This window comes from Cucumis sativus, chromosome 5 (genome assembly GCF_000004075.3).
Source record: "Cucumis sativus cultivar 9930 chromosome 5, Cucumber_9930_V3, whole genome shotgun sequence".
Classification (NCBI taxonomy): Eukaryota; Viridiplantae; Streptophyta; class Magnoliopsida; order Cucurbitales; family Cucurbitaceae; genus Cucumis; species Cucumis sativus.
In genome coordinates, this window is record NC_026659.2 from 19,158,837 (window position 1) to 19,174,808 (window position 15,972).

At 35.6% G+C, this 15,972-nt stretch overlaps 2 protein-coding genes across 3 annotated transcripts; one reads left to right on the forward strand and one right to left on the reverse strand.

The window, feature by feature from the left end:
• Positions 1–1,833: 1,833 nt before the first annotated feature.
• LOC101211337 (beta-catenin-like protein 1) lies at positions 1,834–11,722 on the reverse strand. 2 transcript variants are annotated; one of them, XM_004140244.3, is made up of 8 exons: positions 10,510–11,718; positions 8,687–8,771; positions 6,110–6,206; positions 5,926–5,989; positions 5,791–5,847; positions 4,185–4,222; positions 3,867–3,948; positions 1,834–2,262 (listed from the first exon to the last, which is right to left on the reverse strand). In XM_004140244.3, exons 1-8 carry the CDS (start codon positions 11,575–11,577, stop codon positions 2,173–2,175), a joined length of 1,581 nt encoding a protein of 526 aa, XP_004140292.1. In that variant the 5' UTR covers positions 11,578–11,718; the 3' UTR covers positions 1,834–2,172. The 2 variants fall into 2 exon arrangements, with proteins under 2 accessions (XP_004140292.1, XP_031742015.1); XM_031886155.1 differs by lacking the exons at positions 1,834–2,262; positions 3,867–3,948; positions 4,185–4,222 and adding an exon at positions 4,307–4,710 and having other exon boundaries at positions 10,510–11,722.
• A 313-nt stretch (positions 11,723–12,035) lies between these two features.
• LOC116403931 lies at positions 12,036–15,966 on the forward strand (the record flags this gene model as incomplete). Its single annotated transcript, XM_031885876.1, has 4 exons — positions 12,036–12,291; positions 14,794–15,512; positions 15,600–15,746; positions 15,832–15,966. Coding segments are annotated over 4 exons (1,242 nt in total), but the record flags the coding sequence as incomplete, so codon positions are not given.
• Between the last annotated feature and the right edge of the window lie 6 nt (positions 15,967–15,972).

The following is a 15,972-nucleotide window of genomic DNA, read 5'->3' on the forward strand; positions in this document are numbered from 1 at the left end:
GTGGTTTATCTACCGATAGATTAATAATTTTCAACAATTTTGTTATTACAAAATTATCTATTAACGAGTAAAAATGCATAGATGCTTTTATACATATCCTCAATTTTAAATTGTGAAAATCGGTAAAAAGTTCAATCCAACGAAACTACAATATTTTTCTTAACAAGTTTCGCATCTATATAGTTATTATACGTGTTTCAAAAGAATATTAAAAAAATTTCCAAGAAAAAACACCATGTAGTGATTCAGATATATTTTTAAACTTTATAAACAAAATATTAATATAAACTAAAATATATTTTAAACTAAATTAAAATAAATTAATAATATAGACTAAATTTAAGATGTATTGAGATGAGACAATCTAAATTTAAAATATTAGAAAATTTTCCATATTACACATGTTATTCAACGTTTGGCGTTGTTAAACATTTTTCTAAAAATACTTTGTTTAAAGCTACGTTTGGTAACCATTTCTTTTTAAATTAAGTAAATTTTTTTTTATTTCTTATAATATTTTACATCTTTCTTAAATACAATGATTGAGTTCTTAACTACGTTTCAAAAACTTGAAAATAATTTTTTTAGTTTTTAAAACTTGACTTTGTTTTTTAAAATTATTGGTGAAAAAAAGACAATGAAAGAAGAAATTTAGAAATGAATGTGATGTCAATTGTGGTCATTAAAAGAAAACAAACAAAAGCTAAGATCTTCTTTTATAACTATTTTTTTAAAATTAAGTCTATAAATAAGTCAATTTTTTGAAAACTATATAAAAAAAAAAAGACAACTTTTAAATTTTTTATTTTTATTTTTGAAATTTGAAAAACATTTAACTATTTTACCTAAGAAATAGTCACATGAAAGTAAGAAATGGAAAGAAATAAGCTTATAATGAGAAACTTAAAAATTTTGTTTAAAAAATGTAAAATTTACATTAAAAAGATAAGTGTACACAGAGGGCAAAAATTAAAGGTTTGGATAGTAAACCCATCCCCTGTTGTTAAAGGCATAGGGACGTGTCATACACGACACATTAAATATTTTCAATCATGCTTCCATTTAGTTTTCCAACCTTCATCATTTATTGTTTTATTTTCTTCATCTCCAACCTCACCAATTCAAAGTTCAAATTAAAAGTGAGCTTCCAACAATTAATATGACCTTTTATTCTAAGGTGGTAGGTTTAGTTTTTTTTTTTTTTCTTTTACAGTCGGATCCAAAAATTCTATGTAAGAGTCATCGGACACACTAACAAATATTTAAAAAATATCTTCAATAACATTCACTACATCTATAGTAATAAAGAAAGACAAAAAAAGTTTCAAATATGTAAACTTAAAGTTTGCATCAAGAAACAAAAGAAACAAAAAGAATAATGTATTTTAAGGAAAAATTTCTAATTTGTTACATTGTTTTTAAAATTTTTGTTAGATAACCAATGAAAGGTTATAAAATAAGTTAGGATTTTATTTTAGATGATTTTTTAAAAAAAAATATCTTCTTTTAAAAAAATTATTGAAATTAAAGAAGAAATTTGATATTTGAAGAAAAAAAATATTAATATTTGAGAAAAGAAAATTATTGATTTGAGAAAATAAGATTATTGATGTTTTGAATAAATTTTTTTTGAAAGTTATTGATATTTGAGAAAAGAAAATGGTTGATGTTTGAAATAAAATCTATTTTGTGAAAATTTAAGAAAAAATTTGATATTTGAGAAAAGAAAATTATTGATATTTGAAATAAAAGTTATTTTGTAAAAATAATTGTAGTAGACAAGATTTAAACTCACAAACAAACGAGAGTACAGCCAGTACAAGAGAAGCAAAATTTAGGCAAAATGAAGCTAAATTTAGTATATATCGTAATCTAACACTACAAAATCAGTATTAAAGTACAAAAACCGAAACCGATAATGTGAGGAGGCCACATGCTCCCAGCCCCTTACAATATCCACCATTGCCCACAGTTAAAAGTTGATATAGAGTAAAAGAAGAAAAAGGAAAATTAGCATACAGTGAACCTAATTTCATATGCAGGAAAATGTGTTGTTGACGACAACAGTTTAGTGCATACAAACCAACAATGGCTTAAGGAAGTTGTATGCAAATAGAATACTGTGATAGAAAAGAAAAAAGAGCTAAACCACAAAAGAAGGTAAGTTAAGAATCAAAGAGCTGAGATGAACTTCTGAATTTTCCCTTGTGTTTTTTCCTTCTCCTCTGGTCCATCCAGATCTCCAATATTGTCATGATACTCCTTTCATTCACAAAAATAATTTATTACTTCACATCATTTAAAACAAAACAAAAAACAAAAAAAACAAAAAAAAACATTTTCTTGTTTGAATTCTCTCTCACCACACATGATGAAGTAACAATTAATAATTAAGTAATAAACAAGTTCTTTTTCGTTTATATATATAGGAAGTTCAACTGCCACAATTTGACATAACTTTCTAGTAGAGAGGGAACTGACACTGACTTTGAAGCTCCAGAATCCTTGTTTTGTTTTTTGAAACACAAACGAGCCTCTTTATTAATGATAATAAATGGAACTAATGGTCAAAGTACAAGAGTAATATACTAAAAGCAATAAGGAGAAAAATGACTAAAAGGACAATCAAAATAACGGACGATACAAACATCCTCTATAACTCAAACCAAAAAAGATAGAATAACCCAGCAGAACAATGCTCTTTCAATAAGAAGCCAATTTCTATGGAAGAATTGCACACTAATAGCTTCGAAAAGAAAGTAGATGGAACACCAATCGGAGACAAAAACTATCTCGAGCCCGAGAAAACTTGCTAACAATTTTCAAAACAACAAACTGCAAAGTAAAATTAAATTCTTTGACAAGAGGAAACCATTCTTGCGCCCAATGAGAGAAGATGAAACGAAGAAGCCAAATGCAACTGAAATGCCAAAAACTAAATTATGATGCCCACAATAAGATTTGAGATGAGTGGAGGGAACGCTAAGAGAACAACCATCCTTGCTGAATCTTTGCTAAGATGAAAACAAGCGGGAACTGCTAAAAGTATTAATTGTTCAATCAGTAGGATCATGGGGGCAATCTTGTAATTTGGAGAAGTACGAAGCAAAGAGTTGTAGCCAAAAGCAGTGTTGAGGCTGAGTACAGGGTTATGAGTTTGGGAATATGTGAGGAAATTTGGCTCCATAGAGTTGTCTGATTTTCATTAGAATTGTGGTGTTGATAAAACTATTTTGTGGTAACAAGGCAGCTATTAGCATTGCCAACAATCCAGTTCAACATGATAGAAGTAAAGTGTAGAGATTGATCGACACTTCAGTAAAGAAAGCATGGGCAATGGTAGCATATGCCCTCAACCAACAAGTTGCTGATGTTCTCACCAAGGAGCTTCTCAGACAGAATGACTTTTGTGTTAGCAAGTTGGGTCTAATTGATATCTACATTCCAACTTGAGGGGAGTGTTAGAATTAGTGGGCTTGGCCCAAGGAAATATGCAGTCTAATATCCTTTCCTTTTCTTACCATAAGTTGTAACCTATTTATCTTCCCTCTTGTATCTTTTGTTAATATGATAAATTAATAAGAAAGTCAATCGCGGTTTTTCTCTTGGTACTCAGATTTCCACATAACTCAGTGTCTACTTTACTTTACCGCTCTTAACAAATGGAAGATGCTAAGGGAGTGTCAACCTGGTTGAGATGTCCAAGTGCTACTAATTCTTAGGTTCTTTAGCTCATTGTATAATTCTCTTGTACTATGAGCTCTTGTCTCATTTTTATTAATAAAAGAGAAGTGTTCCCCTCTCAAGAAAAAAATATATAAAATATATAATTGGAGATTTAAGAAAAGGCCAAGTGAGAGGCATACCTGAAGAATGTTCTTGATGTCCTGCCTAGTGAGTTTTTGTTGCTTGAGTAATAATTCAATTCTTGCTCTCATTTGAGAGTGTCTGCAAGAGAAACAAGCAAATCAAGACAATCAAATAAGGCATAATCTCAAAAAGAGACCTTTAGGTTATGTTCTCATTTCTTTTTTCCCCGTTTTTTTTTTATTATTCACATAAAAAAGAAGGAATTGAAAACAAGAAACCACTGTTCAAGACATTTCAATTTTTTTCTCAAGGGAAAGAAATATAAAAAAACATCAAATGAGAGCATCATCAATGTAGTTGGATGAAACACTTACTCAGAGCACCATAGATGTCCCAAAATAACAGCAATTAACTGCAAGAACAAGGATTGATGTTATACCCCTATTGAGTGCTGAAAATGATTAATAATGTAAAGAACTTTAAATTTTTTTAAATATTCTATTAGACCATATTTATCTTCTAAACTACTCACATCTCCCACCTTTAAATGAATTTCAAATTTCCCTCCAACTTTCAACTTGAATTTTGCTTAGCTAATGGACATGAAATTTATGCTAGACTACTTTTCTTTTCTTTTTTTATCAATAAAAACTTTATTAGATAATGAACATTATCATTTTTTTTAATGAATCAAACAGGTTTCATTGAGAAAGAAGGAAGAATACAAGGGCATAAAAAAAAACCAGCCCACCAAAACACCCCAACTAACAGAAGGGGGACCAACTAAGACTATATACTTTAATTAATGCTGAAATATGAATGATATACCTCCATAGACTTTGCTTCATCTCCACAAAGTACTTAAATGTTTTCGGTCTTTTCTTTTTTTGGTCAATAGAACTTTGATAACAAAGATAAAAACTACAATCAGAAAGAACAAAATGCTTTGAAGCCTAAAACAAAATCATAAAACTTGCATGTGATATTTGGCCAATAAAAGATTTCAATGCCAAAGGAAGAAACGCTAAAATTTTTAAACTCTAGGTAGTCAAATAAAACAAACATTAGCCTCCAAGGGGCATCCTGTTAGCAAGGGCTTGAGGCCTCTTTGTCATACAAGCTTAGAGGACCCAAATTCAAATCAAGTGGGCTTAATATAGAAAACCCTTGATACCTACCAGTTCAGGCCTTGGGCGGACCGGGGTATAGGAGAGCAAAGCTCCAATTCCCGGTTATCAATAAAGAAAAATAATCACAAAATAAAGTTTAATAAATAGATGTTATGAAATATTGGGCCCAAGGATAATGCTGGTGTAAACTTCAGATTATAGAGCAGTCTGGAAGTTCTTAAAAACTGTATCATGGAGAAGATATCATACAGTTGATCTGTATTATCTACGAAAACATGGTTGGCTTTATCCTTACTTTCTCTTGCATTATTTTCAAGGGTAGCTTGTTTCTAATGAAATAGCTCCCTAACAATCATAGATCCATAAATAGTTGCACAACAATCTTAATATTACAAGCTACTTATGCGATCATGGATTGACCTAGTGGTAAAAAAGGAGACACAATCTCAATAACTAACTAAGAGATCATGTATTTTAATCTATGGTGGTCACCTACCTAGTAATTAATTTCCTACAAGTTTCTTTGACACCCAAATGTTGTATGGTCAGGCGACAACAACCCGAAACGAAAGAAAGAATTACAAGCTACCTGATCAAAATTCTTAAAAATTGTTGTTATATGCTACTTAACAAACAAGCTGTCATAATATTTGATGAATATAAAAGCTTTCTGAAGGAGACAATACCCTGCTTATACAGCAAAATATCAAGTGAAACAACTCATAACAATGACCACAGGCACTGAGACATTCCCCATCTCTTGTTACAATAACCAATCATTAATGTGTGCACCGACCATCAAAGTCCATCAAGTAAGAAGCTCTCATAGTAACGAAACATGAAGACAAACCTGAAGGGTGTAAAGTCCAGATTCTAATTTACGGTTGTACTTTTCTTCTTCATCCATCTGCAATTTTAGGTCATCTTAGCACACAAACTAATTTCTAAACTGCAAGAGACTAAAAAAATATATATCATAAGAAACCTCTAAATCTTCGAGTTCAATCTGGTTTAGCCGCTCCATCTCCACTTTGACTCTATCAGAATATCTATAAAAATAAAACAATAACTTAATCATTCCAGAATCTCACTCGTCAAAGGAAATAAATAAAGGACTTCATCTCTGAACAGTAGGAATACCAACAGAATAGAAGTGAAGGTGAACCCACCTTAAGAAGAGTTCCATCAGCCGGTCAATCTTTTCACACTCATTTTCAACAAATTTACTCAATAACCTTTCCTTCCTGGTGCCCCTCAAAATACCACCTGAAAAGGTCGGGAACATTAGTTGAAACTAAGAATAGGAGAACACCTAGATGAAACAGGAAATAAAGCAGGGTATTTCCATGCTTGTGACCAACAATTGAAAAAAAAAATGTAAACTAGAATACAACCAGCACTTGTAAGAGAAACATATTATCGTGCTAAGTGATGAGCACCTACAAGTAAAGAGCTTAAAAGTATAACCGCACTTTGAGAACATTAAAAAAAATAAAATAAATAGAACAAAAGAAACAATGCCAACCATATTTTGGGCTATTGTTCACCATACAACCACTTTGTGCATTGGTGGTGCACAAATCACACCGACTCTTTCTTGTTATAGCCTTCTTATGATCATTAACAATTGGAGGCTCTTGTTTAGTTTTGTAAGGTTCCTCAATTTCCTACCCTGGGCTGTTCTTGTGGTTTTTTTTTTTTTTTTTTGATAAAATAAACAGCTTTCATTGAGGAAAAAATGAAATAATACACAGGCAAACAAAAAAACCGGCCCACCGAAACACCCCAACTAGTAGAAGGGGGACCTTAAGTAAGATGTCACCTATAGAATAATTATAAAAAAGCTTTGAAGTTGAAGCCCAAAGGGAAACATGAAATCTACCCAAAGACCAAATCTCACTATGCTCCCTCTCCTTAGTCCTCACCCCTAAAAATCTGCTCATTCATCTCGCCCATATGTCCCAACTAATAGCACACACCCTAGCCACCCAAAGAAAGCTCCCTTTATCATTAAAGGGCAGATGGAGGAGAAACTCCTCGATCATCGCTCTAACACTCCTAGAGCCAGCAATATTAACACCCAACTCCTACAGGAAAGAGCTCCACAGAGCCCTCGCATACTAGCAGTTCCAAAAAAGATGATCAAGATCTTCCTCTACCTTCTAGCAAGGCATACAGGAAAAAAGGCTGACAAGTAAAGTCTTCTTCCTAACAAGCCCTATCCACAGTGTTAACACACTCAAGTACGACTTGCCAAATAAAGAACCTAGCTTTCTTGGGAACCTTCGTCCTCTAGACCACATCAAAAACTGACACAAATTAAGGAGACGAATCTAACAAAACACAAAAAAAGGACTTACTCGTGAAACCTCTACTAGGATTAGGGTTCCAAACACAGGCATCCCTTCTCCCCTCCCTAAAAATACACCCCTCAAGCAAGGAAAGAAAAGAGGTCACCTTCGGCGCTTCCCTATTGGTCAAATTACGACAGAACCCAAAGGAAAAGGACCAGGATTCTCCAAACTAACCAGGCAATCTAAAACCACCTGTTTCTGAACGAAGATAAATGATAGAGATCAACAAAATAAAGAACAAAGAGAACTCTCCCCCACCCAGTGATCCTCCCAAAAATATGTATCCTTACCATCCCCCACAAAACAACGAGTGAACCGAGAGAAAGTGAAAAGCTCAAAGGAAATATCCTTCTAGGGACAAGTGTGTGCCTTTTAACCCCTTTCGAAGGCCATTCAAAGGGATGGGTGCCATGTTTACTCACAATCATCCTATTCCATAAAGAATCAGTTTCAAGAGAGAAACGCTAGAGCCACCTAGCCAGCAACGCTCTATTATGAATTCTAAGAATGGCAATCTCTAGCCCCTGTTGATTAATAGAACACCCCACCACCTCCCAACTCACCAAATGGGACCCATGACCTTTGTCGACCCCCTCCCACAGAAAATCTCTCATGTACTTCTCAATACCTTTACAAACCGAACTAGGAATCCTAAAGAACGAATAATATATAGGAATTCCACTCAAAACAGGTCTAAAGATAATCTCCCCGCTTTAGAGAAAAACCCTTTCTTCCAGACCACCAACCTCTTCTGAATCTTCTCACAAACGAGATCCCAAAAAGATAAAGCCCTCAAATTGTCCCCCAAAGAGATAAAGCCCTGTATTGTGGTTTTTTTAGATGAATATACAATGTGCTAATTGTTTCTCGAGCACTAAATACATGATTGAGCAGTACTAAAAAAACTTGTGCTTTATTGCTCTTCTACTGCCCTTCCACCAGGAAATATTTCTTTTCCATTTACCCCGTCAGTTTTAGTATCAGTATTTTTATTAGAAGGCAGGTTTACCAAGCCGGCCAAGCACTTTGCAAGACAAAGGAACAAAAGGCAGCAATCACTGTTTTTCTTTTGCCCCAAGTAAATTGCATCCTATGTATGCAGAAAGCCAAGTTGTTAAATTATTGTCATTGTAAATCTGTTTAAGTTGTACAGTCCTAACTGACCATTTCTCCCTCTTTCATACAATAATAATTTACAAACTCAATGCTAAGGATTAAGGAACAACCGACCTTTTCAACCCCAAACTCAATAGTGTTCAAATACAATACTAGAAGTTTGAACGAATATCATATAACTTGAACGAGTATCTTGGTGACATCCAGAAAGGTGCAACATTTTGTTAAATAAACAGAATGTAAAGAATATATATACAATTTCACTTGCCTGCTTACCAAATAACGATGCAATAAGAGACACGATACGTTCTTCCAACTCCTCTTGATAACGTTCTTTCTTGTTTTTCTTATTCAAAGGGATCTACAAAGTTATCATGTAAAGTAAACATCATCAAAGAAGTGATTGGAAATTCAAATTTGGGAACAATATCACAGCAAAATATATTAATAAAAGATTTATATGCCAAGTGCACATTTTGCATCAAAACCTATTTCCATAGTAAGACAGCTAGATTGAGAATGGGAACAATGCATTGTTCTCTTTTTTTAATAAGAAATGGAGCTTTCATCAAGAGAAATGAAAGATCGTGCACGAGCATAGAACCTGATTGATAATTACAAAAAGCCTTGGACACTAAGGTGCATAAGAGACAACACTGAACCTAATAACCTCCCACAACTCCCCCTATACCTCTCTACACCTCTAAAATGTACATTTCATTCATGCAAAATCCCCCAAATAATCGTGAAGAAGCAAGTCTTCCCCATTGAATAATCATCCTTCTCCTTGAAGGGAAGAAAAGCAAAACCTCCTCCAGTATGCTTACAAATCCCTTCTCCAGATTAGAGAAGCTTCAAAGAAGGAAGAATTGGAAGAAAATGTGAGATGAGAATCCCTCCTTCCATGAACAACAAAAAGTTACACAAAAGCGAGAGTAGAGAGACAACATCCAATCATTCCCAGTCAGTGAGAAGGTAACAGAATCCCAAAACTATAGACAAAGGAGAATTCAGCCCACTCAAAGGCAGAAAAAATAAGTGTCACAAGTTTTAGCAAAATTTCCAAAAGATAACACATAGGTTGTCTCCTCCACCTAAAAGAACACATCACTTTTGACCCTGAGGTTCTTTTCCCCCCGACTTTCATTCACAACCAATACAAAGTATCTCTACATCTTTATGCCTGAGTCTACATCCTCTTGAACTTTTCAACTCTTGCCTTACCATCACTTGCGTCGCGTTGCTAGGGCAAAAGTTTCCTAAGCATTTATCAAACATTCCCTAAAAGACAGTTACAAGCTAACTTTACTCTAAAAGGATCTGCTAGACTTCTTTAACTTCTCCGTCCACAAGACAAGGTAGAAACTTAAACAAACCATCCATATTTGTTTTGAATTTTCTTTAGCCAATAAGTTCCCCATTAAAACCTGCTTTTTCTTGAAAAACTTATGATTCAAGAGGATTAGCAGGAGCTCGACCAATTCTGTCCCAATCAATGAATATGATCCCATTGTAGTGGAATAAGAGGGTTTAAAAGATTTTAAAGTAAAGAAAAGGGATAGGAACAAACGGCTTCGTTTTCCTTCAATTTAATCACACTGCAGCCTGAACTGCTAAATAAACTAATAAAAAAGGACTTATTTTCCAATTTCCAGATCACAACCAACCAAAAATAGCAGCCTCACTAAAAACCTGATAAATTCAGGACCTTCTCTAGTTCATTCACATATCATATGCCATTTCCAATTATATTTTAACAGATAAGATTCCATCAAAGAGAAAATTCAAATCTCTTTTTGATAAGAACGGAGTGATTGATCTGTCTTTCTCTCCTTTCAGAAGTACGAAAGCTACTAGCAAAGGAATAGATAAATAAACAACCTAAATATCATATTGCACCATGGACCTGCTTTCCAATCAGACTTATGCTTCCATATTATCCCAGAACCATAATTGATTGTCACACATTCAAGTTTTTACTTTAAATCACTCTGTTACTCTTTGACAATCAGAATTCAACTCTAAACTACATTCAATACTGCAGAATGAGAAAAACAATAAAATACAAGGAGTAGAGAAAGTTATGAAATTTGCCCTACCTTACCCATAAAGGCAGCAAAGGCGGTCTTTAACCCCAAAACATCAACAAAGCGTTCACAAGCAGGCGGGTAATTTGTCATGGCAAAATCAAGAGCCCTTATAGCTGACCCATAGGCGGATTTCTTCTGTTTCATAATAATTATCATCAATTCCACGCCCTCAGCTTTCACAAATCTTTCCTTGTTCTCCAGTGGCATCAACAAACAACACAAAGAATCAAACAAATTCTCCACCATTTCAGCTTCATCAGGGCTCTTGGGGTCCTTGGACTTGTACATTGCAACCGCTTGAAGAACAACATCAACCCCATTCATCTGTCCAAGCCTCCTCTGATTCACCGTACTATTCTGTAAAAGTATCGCCAGTATCTCCGAAGCATATTGCTTATTGCTATCAAAATCCCTTACCTTAATCTTCCCCAGCAACCATTTCAGTAGCTTCGTGCGTTCACAGACCAACTCCGCAACTAACGGTTTCACTTCAATCAAATTCTCAATAGTCGCTAGGGTATTGTAAACGGCAGCCATTTCATCCGGGTCCGTCTCCGACAATCGATGCAAGTTCTGCACCAGCAAATCAAGAACATTGTTCTCAATCAGCGCATCAACTAATACGCGAGCAGGCTCATCGTTGTCCTCAAGAACGTCCTCGTCAGTCAAATCCTGGATCAACTGGACTGCGTCAATAGCAATATCAGTATTACTATGCGAGAGTAGGTCAACAACAGACGAAATGACACCAAGTTTGACGATGTCAGGGTAAAGATCGGGACCGGCGGCGAGCACTTTAAGCTTCTGAATCTCTTCGTGGAGTTCGACTTCAGAATCGGCAAAGCGGTCGGGTTGGTCGGGATACTTGAGGCGAGCTTCGGTGTTGTCCCTGAGTCGGCGTTCGAAGGCGAGAGAGAGCTTCTTCACTGTTCGAAGGTCCAATACCTCGACTGCCTTTTGGGACTTCTCGACGGCTTCGAGGAGAGCTAAGTCGATATTGTCAGTTCCATTGGTTGCTACCTCGTCGCGCTTCCGCTTTGGATAAGAAGTGTGGTTGCGGGCGCCGGCGGTTTCCATCAAACACACATATGAGAAAAGAATCCGGCCGGTGCTACGGTTCCGGGCTCCGGTTGAAACTAGACGATAAATATAAGCTTCAAGTTAATTTGGAGGTGAGGGGTTAGAACTTAGAACTTCCAATGCTCCACTCAAACATTTTATTTTTCTTTTCTTGGCTAATCATATAGCTCCAATAAAGTGTAGACTCTCCCATGATTTCAATTGGGGAATTGACAAAAATAGGCCAAAAATGGGGTAGAAATAGAGTTTTAGGATTGATTGTAGAAAAGTTGAGATTTAGGATAAATTGGAGGTGAAATGACGAAAATACCCTCTTTTATTTTCCTTCCTCTTTTCTTCTTTTTCCTTTTCTTCAACCCGAAGACAGAAGGCCGTTCAAAAGAAAAACGTAAACTCGCATTTGAACTCTCCCGCGTCTGCAGTTACCCTCTTCAACTCTCTCCCGCCTCCGGTGAACGTTTTTCTCTTCCGTCCATTTCTTCTCCACTTCCATCCATTTCTTCTTCACGACTCTCCGCTATATTTTCCGATTTCAACTTGTTCACCGAACGTCTCCATTTCTTCTGCACGGGTCTCCATTTCGACTTCATCTCCGGCGGACGCTTCTCCACTTCCATCCATTTCGATTTCAGGTTTGTTTTCACCGGACCTCTCCATTTCTTATCCACTCCTCTACATTGGCAGTGCCGTATCCATCATCTTTGAAGTCAAGTGAGTAATAAAATCTCAGTTTTTTTTTTAGAGTTAGTCTGTTGTAGCTTATTTATTATTACAGTATTCCATCTTGTTTGTTTAAGTTGTCTGTTAAGATGTGAGTTTTTTGTTTTTGGCACATTTTGGAGAAGAAATGCATGTCATATGCACACAGACATAGAGAACCGTGGGAGCCATTCTGTTTTTAGGAAGAAAAACCATTTCCTTTGCAATGTACTGTAATAATAGAAAAACCATACCTTGGAGTTTAGAACTTGAATTCGAACATATATTTGGTATCCCATATAAACTCTGCAAAGTTACCAGTACAATAGATATGTGCTAAACATGCATTCTAAATATTGTATTCTAAAGACATTATCATAAGCTGCATTGTTGAAAGACCATTTCCTTTGCCTTGAAGTTTTCCATCATCTCTCACCTATCAGCACCTATCTCTCACCTTCCAAAATTTTGAGTAGAAGTCCCAATATAAGAGTGTAAACTTCCTAAACCGTTTAGAATGCATGTTTAGCTAGTCTACTAGGTGTTAAGGCTATAGGGTTAGCAATTGTATTAGACTTAGCAACTTTGCCTTGAAGTTTTCCATCATCTCTCACCTATCAGCACCTATCTCTCACCTTCCAAAATTTTGAGTAGAAGTCCCAATATAAGAGTGTAAACTTCCTAAACGGTTTAGAATGCATGTTTAGCTAGTCTACTAGGTGTTAAGGCTATAGGGTTAGCAATTGTATTAGACTTAGCAACTTTGCCTTGAAGTTTTCCATCATCTCTCACCTATCAGCACCTATCTCTCACCTTCCAAAATTTTGAGTAGAAGTCCCAATATAAGAGTGTTAACTTCCTAAACCGTTTAGAATGCATGTTTAGCTAGTCTACTAGGTGTTAAGGCTATAGGGTTAGCAATTGTATTAGACTTAGCAACTTTGCCTTGAAGTTTTCCATCATCTCTCACCTATCAGCACCTATCTCTCACCTTCCAAAATTTTGAGTAGAAGTCCCAATATAAGAGTGTAAACTTCCTAAACGGTTTAGAATGCATGTTTAGCTAGTCTACTAGGTGTTAAGGCTATAGGGTTAGCAATTGTATTAGACTTAGCAACTTTGCCTTGAAGTTTTCCATCATCTCTCACCTATCAGCACCTATCTCTCACCTTCCAAAATTTTGAGTAGAAGTCCCAATATAAGAGTGTAAACTTCCTAAACGGTTTAGAATGCATGTTTAGCTAGTCTACTAGGTGTTAAGGCTATAGGGTTAGCAATTGTATTAGACTTAGCAACTTTGCCTTGAAGTTTTCCATCATCTCTCACCTATCAGCACCTATCTCTCACCTTCCAAAATTTTGAGTAGAAGTCCCAATATAAGAGTGTTAACTTCCTAAACCGTTTAGAATGCATGTTTAGCTAGTCTACTAGGTGTTAAGGCTATAGGGTTAGCAATTGTATTAGACTTAGCAACTTTGCCTTGAAGTTTTCCATCATCTCTCACCTATCAGCACCTATCTCTCACCTTCCAAAATTTTGAGTAGAAGTCCCAATATAAGAGTGTAAACTTCCTAAACGGTTTAGAATGCATGTTTAGCTAGTCTACTAGGTGTTAAGGCTATAGGGTTAGCAATTGTATTAGACTTAGCAACTTTGCCTTGAAGTTTTCCATCATCTCTCACCTATCAGCACCTATCTCTCACCTTCCAAAATTTTGAGTAGAAGTCCCAATATAAGAGTGTAAACTTCCTAAACGGTTTAGAATGCATGTTTAGCTAGTCTACTAGGTGTTAAGGCTATAGGGTTAGCAATTGTATTAGACTTAGCAACTTTGCCTTGAAGTTTTCCATCATCTCTCACCTATCAGCACCTATCTCTCACCTTCCAAAATTTTGAGTAGAAGTCCCAATATAAGAGTGTTAACTTCCTAAACCGTTTAGAATGCATGTTTAGCTAGTCTTCTAGGTGTTAAGGCTATAGGGTTAGCAATTGTATTAGACTTAGCAACTTTGCCTTGAAGTTTTCCATCATCTCTCACCTATCAGCACCTATCTCTCACCTTCCAAAATTTTGAGTAGAAGTCCCAATATAAGAGTGTAAACTTCCTAAACGGTTTAGAATGCATGTTTAGCTAGTCTACTAGGTGTTAAGGCTATAGGGTTAGCAATTGTATTAGACTTAGCAACTTTGCCTTGAAGTTTTCCATCATCTCTCACCTATCAGCACCTATCTCTCACCTTCCAAAATTTTGAGTAGAAGTCCCAATATAAGAGTGTAAACTTCCTAAACGGTTTAGAATGCATGTTTAGCTAGTCTACTAGGTGTTAAGGCTATAGGGTTAGCAATTCTATTAGACTTAGCAACTTTGCCTTGAAGTTTTTCATCATCTCTCACCTATCAGCACCTATCTCTCACCTTCCAAAATTTTGAGTAGAAGTCCCAAGATGCTAGTGCATCCATGTTAAGTAAGTCTCTTATGCAATTATATTTAATTAGTTTTTTTTTTTTATGCAGGTCTCAGTATGGCTTCGACATCAACTAACGGTCCCATGTACAAGATTGACCCTGCTCATCATTTTCAGTCTATAGTAAGTAGTTTAGCACATTTAGAAAACAGTACACGTACAATAAAGGCTAAATTGAAACCGGATCAATTAACCTTATTTAGAAATACAAAGTTCGGCCACTTTTTGGATCTGAATATAATCTTTAATGGGCCGCTCATCCACTACTTATTGTTAAGAGAGGTGGAAGATGAAAGGGTTGATCACATAAGTTTCAAGATAGGAGAAGTCGTGTGCAGTTTTGGAAGGAGAGAATTTAATATGATGACGGGTCTATGGAGTTCTCAACCAGAGCCTATTGATTTGGTTGGGAATAGTAGGTTGTTGGAGAAGTTCTTCGAACAAAAAAAGTGTATTTATATAAGTGACTTAGAGGACACATTTGTGGAATACGAGGGGGATGACGATGACGATGACATAGTTAAATTAGCTCTAGTTTACTTTATAGAGATGTCATTGTTAGGAAAAGATAGGCGGACGAAAGTGGACCGAACTTTATTTAGGATTGCAGATGATTGGACCACATTTAACAATTACGATTGGGGAGGGTTGGTTTTTGGACGTACACTTTCTGCCTTAAAACGAGCCTTGGACATGCAACATGCCAAGGGAAAGAATAAATCAACTAAGACAAAATATACTGTCATGGGATTTCCGCAGGCGTTACAGGTATGTTACTTTACTTCCTATGCACATATTTATATATACATATATCTTGGGACACTTGCTAAACTTGTTTTGTTGAACATGGAATAGGTTTGGGCATATGAGTCTATACCAACCATCACTGAATGTGGTGTACATAAAGTAAGCAACGATGCAATACCACGAATGCTGAGGTGGGTGTGCGAACTATCGCCGAAGTCTCATGTCCTACAGAGGCAGGTGTTTGACTCACCAATGGTAAGTATCAACAAACAGTAACTTACCGAATGCATGACTTTGTTCCTTTATGTTTTGACTAACTAACTACATTTCCACTTTGTAGTTCTTAATTAACGTGGTAATTGAGATGATGCCTGAAGAGGAGGAGCATCTAAGAATGTCTTCAGGGGAACTTGTTGAGAAAACTCATCCATATAACACCGTTTCTGAGAAAGAATGGTGATTCAAAACGACCAGGAGAAGC